General features: G+C 40.0%; 1 protein-coding gene across 1 annotated transcript; it reads right to left on the bottom strand.

Annotated features, from left to right (window-relative positions):
- Window positions 1–484: 484 nt before the first annotated feature.
- On the bottom strand, window positions 485–3470 carry ndufs6 (NADH:ubiquinone oxidoreductase subunit S6). The gene is made up of 4 exons (XM_026157027.1): window positions 3251–3470; window positions 2891–2944; window positions 2085–2207; window positions 485–624 (listed from the first exon to the last, which is right to left on the bottom strand). The coding sequence occupies exons 1-4, from the start codon at window positions 3392–3394 to the stop codon at window positions 556–558; spliced, it is 390 nt and encodes a 129-aa protein (XP_026012812.1). The 5' UTR covers window positions 3395–3470; the 3' UTR covers window positions 485–555.
- Between the last annotated feature and the right edge of the window lie 2950 nt (window positions 3471–6420).

The following is a 6420-nucleotide window of genomic DNA, read 5'->3' as shown; positions in this document are numbered from 1 at the left end:
TTAAGGTCCTTTCAGCGCTCTTCATTGTAAACAACTGACAAAAGTCCTCTATCTATCATCTCTTTCATGTACTAAAGAAATAATCATAACTTTAAAGCAGATAACACTTTGGTGCACTACTTGTATTTTCATTGATTTTAATTACAAGTTTGCATCACCTTTCAATGCATTATATTAGAAAAAAATGAACTTTGCTGTGTCCAAAGAAGAAAATGTAAAACTTGTCTTATTTCCTGAAAGAAAGCCCTTCAGCCTGTCTCCAGCCTCAGAATAAACACATATGCAGGACTCTGCTGACCTCTGGCTGTCACAGGGTGGAACTGCACCCTATTAACCAAACGTACAGCAGCATCGGGGAATCTACAGTAAGAGCAGCAACTTATTCAGAGCAATAATTAGAAACTGCCTGTACACATTTGACTGTCTACAAAACTTTGTGTAGTGCAGTCTTTGTCTTTATTCCAGGATGCTTAATTACAAAGAATGAACTCTCAGACAAGATATAATTTATTGAGCAATATGGCGATTTACACAGAGAAGCAAAGAGGAAATGTTTCAGTGATGATGCTTCTGCTTGAACTGCAGTCCACAGTAGCCGCACGTTCCCACTTTTGTGTCTTTATCCTGAAGACAAAAAACAAGAGCGTTTACAGTTTGGGAACATTACATCAAATAATCTTAGATTAAAACAACACTAAATAAAATTTTACAGATTATATGTGCAGAGTCAGGCTATAATCTCTCCTACTGTTCTACTCCAACCTACTGTTTGCCTAATGAAATCATAGAATTCGCTGAGTTTATCCATTTTAACAATGATGCCACACTGTTGGTAAAAGGTGGGGACATTATAAATCATTTGTATATTCTGCAAAGCAAAAAAAAAAAAAAAAAAAAAAAAAAAAAAAAAAAAAGGATCTTCATATTTTTCAAACCCTATTTAATATTTAACACACTACTGTACACATTCGGGAAGTGAAGAGAGCAGCTGTTCTAGTTTTGAAATCCTTGCTTGAAACAAGATTTCAGCTAAAGAGCCCTACTTTGTTTGTTTTTTTCGTTCAATCCATGCGGCATGTTAGTGGGGTTAGGTTAACTGGTGATTTTAAATTGGCCATAGGTGTGTGTGTGAGCACTAATGGTTGTCAGCCTCTTTGTGTGACCCCTGCAACAGACTGGTAACCTGTTCAGGGCGTACCCGCCGCTCTACTTGTAGCAGCTGGGATAGGATTCAGCCCCCCCAACCAGGAAATGGGTAAGTGGAAGAAAGACTCAGAAAGCCATGCTGCTAGAATACATGTACACTTTGTCCTGCTTACAAGTCTGGATAGCATCAGTAGCTTATTTTTGTTTCCAGAGACGGAGCCATCTTTACTATTAGTTTATGGCCTCGTCCTGTGCCTACAGAAATGGCCAATCAGGTAGAAGCCATTGTGAGATAATGGTTTCTGGTTCTTACGCAACTTTCAAGTCTTTTGTTTGGCCTGTTTCAACTTTGTTCCAAAAAGAAAGAAAGAAAGAAAGAAAGAAAGAAAGAAAGAAAGAAAGAACGAACATGAAAAATGAAATTGATCAATTTTATTTTCAGATAAAATCATATTTTTCCCAGGTTTGTATACCATCATGAATCAAATATTAAACCAAATATTAAACTGAATTTCATTTACATTTTATACAGCGTCCCAACATTTTGGGAAACGGGGTTTGACAGTCTTTTGGAGTCATCACTCAACCTCAGTGCTAAATAAACTTCATCGTTCCATCTGTCTATTTTCTTTTTCTTATCTAGTTCATGGTTTTGGTTGGCCTGGAGGCTGTCTTAGCTGTCCGAGGGTGAGAGGCGGCACAGAGGCATCAGGCAAACTCTACACAGAAAGGAGGATTCAGAGCTAGGAGCTTCTTGCTGTGAGGCGATGGTGCTAACCATCATGCTGCCAGCTTCATCAGTGCAACAGCACCTTTGTGTTTTCTGAGATCCCTCACTGCACAAAGCTGCTAGGTTTAGGAGATTCATGCCTATCCCAGCAATATGAATACCAAGCACTTGAAATAGTTTTATCTTAATGGTGTCTGCAGGGTCTTACCAAGTTGATGTAGACTTTGGGGTGTCCCAGCGCTCCTCCGCCCCCATCGCAAGATACCACTCTGACTTCGATGTCAGACACTGGCTCCTCTGCCACCAGGTTGATGGCAAAGTTCTTATTCACCTTTAAACAACAATACAAAGCAATTGTGTAAGTACTTTCCAAAACTCGGCGAGGAAGTCGCTAGGTGTGGTATGGGGACTCTGCACTGATGTGCATGTTTTCGTTGTTTTTTTTTTAAAAGTATTTTCCAAGTGCTACTTAAAACAGCTTTTCCAAACATCGTAGTTTTAGTTTGGATGCTTACATTAATTTACTTTGCACACAGAAACAATTATTTCGCAAAAAACAAAAACTGGCATTGACCTCTGTCTTCAGTGGGATTCAAATCAGGGCTTTGTGCAGGCCAGTCAATAACGTTCACTTTGGTATTTTGGGGGCAGTTCTTCACCAGGAGCAACATATGTTCTGACTCGTTGTCATGTTTGAAGACAAAGCGATGACCCACATCTGACCTAAGGACGTGCTTCCAGTAAGCATTAATCTTTCTCCAGGTTGTCTTTAGCATACTTCAGTCTGGTTTAAAGTTGTATCTTCTGAAAAACTGAAGTTTTTCTTGGTCTGCAACCTCACAGTCTATTCAGGATTCCAGTGCTTGTCTTCTTTGAGACTACAATTCTCAATTCTTGATTTGTTATTCACACAGTTTTGGCCTTGGATCTGAAAGACCTAGGCCCTAAACCCAGTTAGCAGGGGTTACACTAAGCTTAGCCAAATGAATAAATTGTTAAGTGCTTATTTCTTACCTCTTTCTGTTTGCCAACAAATCTGGCTTTCCTGTAATCATGCTCATCATACACCTAGGAGAAAAACACAAGTTACACGCAGCAGTTTACAGGCATCCTGTTATTTTGTTTATCTGTGATTTAACATTGTGGTCCTAATATGAGAACTGTTTTAAGAGCGGAACTAAATGAAACTTTTAGATTTATTGCATTATATTGCATATTGTGTATGCAATATAATCAGTGACCAGCATTCAAACATCAAACATCTTATAAGCAGAGTAATTTGGAGCTGCAGGCGTCAGTAACACTATGCTAAGGTTAGCTAACGTTGCTCCATGGGGTAAAATAACAGTAACAGAGAGGTAGTTTTCAGCTCACCTGTCCGGTGTGAGTGATGGGCTCGCCGGTAGTGGAAACATCTACACTATAACGGTGAGCAGGTACTGCAGAAAGCTTCAAAGGCGAAACGAGCAGCTTAACATTTTTACTGAAGGACAGAACTCTGCCCACTGTGGCCGCCATGTTTACAACAATCTGCTTTCCCAGACTGCCTCGCAAAGGACGCTAATACCGAGATTAATTTCGCCCCGAGTCTGGCTTTTCAGGCTCAAACAAACTTTACCGGCGGCAAGCCTCAGCAAGGTGCCTTTCTTTATTTTGACATATATTATAAAATGTAAAATAGTTCAAATTTAAAAAAGACGGAATCCGAGACTGTTAGTATGGAGAAAGGGAAGTGTTCTCCCACAAAACTAGCGAGAGGAAACTGCCTGAAAGGCAAAAATAAGGGCCTCACTATCCTCCTATACACCGGAAGCTGTTGTATGTACTTGAAGAAAGCAGTGTGGTTCTTGTTGTGGCGATTAACACGTACTTACAGGGGCATAAATGAATTCATGAATTCAACTTTCTAGTGATTTCTGAAAGGTTTGTTTGTGTTGTTTGACTTTGTAATGTTTTCTGCGCAAGCATTCACACAGTGTGAATGCTTATTCGGTCTAGTGCTAGCAGGTCAGCTCTGACATGCTCGTCTCCTTGGCCGTTACATAGTTCTGCTGTGTGGACACCGGGTGGTAATTTTTACATGTACAGAGTTTTTTTGTACAAGGAAGGTAGTAGCCTATAAATATATCATTTTTTAAAGGCCCATGGAAGATTTTATTAAATTGGTGTGTAGCTGGTTAATGTGTTACGTACTAGGCCTCATGAGTAGTGCTTATTCTGCAATATGTTGCTGACTGTATTTTAAAAAACATGTTAATATGATTACCTTTGTTAGCCCAGGCTAGTTTGTTCATCTCAAATAGTATTAGAACGTTATTTAAGGCGGTGTATTGTGCTTTTTGTTATTTCCTCTCATTTGTGTCATGTTGCAATGGGTGATGCTTGTGTTATAAAGGCCGAGGTTTCAAGTAAAGAAGTCGGCATATGTGCAAGAATTTACTCTGACCAAAAAACTCAAATTTGATACTTTTTTTTTCTACTCTAAACATTGTATGATGTCAGTTAGGACAGGTATTCCAAATGTGGTCATGTCAGGCACGCAGCTCCACCTCATGTTTAAACTTTAGGTTTGTGAGGGGCAGCCAATTAGATGAGTGCGGGCTCAAAGGGAGGGGCGAGGGAGCCAAAACAGGATGTTTTAGACAGATGAGAAACTAAGGACCCCAGGATAGGTCCGTATGAATGAATGAATGTTTTGTGATTTTGTGTGACCGTTTGATTCCCAATGAAATGTCACCTTCCCAGACTAAGATGACCTCTCTGGATGCCCTGTTTCACCTGACCAAAAGATTTTGTTGCACTTATTTTAAACAGATGGTGAATCCACCCAATTAAGAACGTGGAGTTTCAGTAACTGTCACATTTTCAATAGTTTTTGCTTGAGGAATGGCTAATACTTGCCTAGTGAAAAAATTAAGTAATCTTTTCAGCTCTGCATCACAACGTGAGGAACTAAAAAATATCCTTTTTTGGAATTCTCTTTGCAGCTTTTCCGCCATGGCCCCCCTTCTGCTAAAGCATCTGGCTACCTCCTTAGCTAGGCAAGTGGCCCAGATGAGCCACTGGCGTCTGACCTTGTCCTCACCGGCAGCCTTTGTTCACAGATCTCTCTTTATGCTCACCGGCGGTTCTCGTGCATTTCTCCCATCATCGGCCAGCATCAGCTCCATCCAGCGCCCTTCTTCTGGCTTCCCGGCTCGTCGTGAAACCTCTCTGTTGGGACAGTGTTGGCATGTTCCCTGCGTTCAGCCCTCTGCAGGAATGAAAACCAAAACTGCCCTGAAGAGGCGCTGCAAGGACTGCTTCTTTGTTATAAGGAGGGGACGTTTGTTTGTGTTCTGCAAGACAAATCCAAGACACAAGCAGAGGCAGGGCTGAAGTGTTGTACGAGCGTGGGGGTGACTGCACCCAAGGCGTGGATATTTACGAAAACTGTGCTGAAGTAATAAATTGTTTGGGTGAAAAATACGTTGAAGTCTTCTCACCTCTCTACAGTTCCTCTCCTAACAACAAAAAAGACAAATTTTTTACGCATACTGAGCAAAACTCGTGAGCCGCCCTGTGTTTCTGCATGTTTTGATTCTAAAGCCAGGTGGGTTTTTGGGGGGGTTGTTTTTTTTTGTTTGGGGTTTTTTTTGTCATTTACAAAGAAAATGTGATCTTGAGCGATCGTTATCAGACTTTCTGAAGGTCTTTCAAAAGTTTTTCTTTAGACAGTGGCCTTGTTTTTCACTTATTTTCAGTCCAGTTCTTGTACCTGACCATTTTCAGGTGAATTATTATTTTATTTGTTTAAACACTTAACACTGACCTATCAATCATTCAACCATTAAAAATGCACAAGTGTTGCTTCTATAGCAGACAACTTAGCAAATAAACTGTAAACTGTGTCTTTAGGCACTTTGTTACTAGCAGCCTGTCTCAAAAGACATAATTACTTCTCACTTCTTTAGGGTAAGTGACTCAACTAAAGAAATGAGAAGTAATTATGTCTCAACTTGACTCAACTCATCTTGAGTCTATTAAAAAATGCCAACGATAACAAAGTTTTACAGGAGCAGAAAAGTATTTTTGCATCAACAAGGTCTGAAGCAGCGTGGGATCATCCTGATGGATGAACAGAACGAAACGTAGCCAACATCCAGAGCTTTAAATGTCCTTCAAGAACCCTGGAGAAATATTCCTAATGACTAAATAAAGGCATGACAAGAAAGCTGACCTAAAAGAGTTCAGGCTGTGTTGAAGAATAAACGTGGTCATGCCAAGTATTGATTTTAAAGCTTGTGAGAATTGAACAATGATATTGCCTTATATACTGTATTTACATTTATTTTTGAACCTATTTCCCATTTTTTTCCAAAGAAAATATAAATCAATGAGGGTTTGCTCAAGACATTTGCGCAGTACTATGGACAGATACATACATACTCAATGGCCACTTTATTAGGTAGAGTGATTCAGCTGTATGGTCAGAAAATCAGATAGCGGCAAGTAGTGATGTAGAGATTGTCAAGATGACCTGGTTGTTGGTCCCAGGCGGGTAT

Source organism: Astatotilapia calliptera, chromosome 22, assembly GCF_900246225.1.
Source record: "Astatotilapia calliptera chromosome 22, fAstCal1.2, whole genome shotgun sequence".
In the NCBI taxonomy this organism is placed as follows: domain Eukaryota; kingdom Metazoa; phylum Chordata; class Actinopteri; order Cichliformes; family Cichlidae; genus Astatotilapia; species Astatotilapia calliptera.
This window is presented reverse-complemented; position numbering and strand designations above follow the sequence as displayed.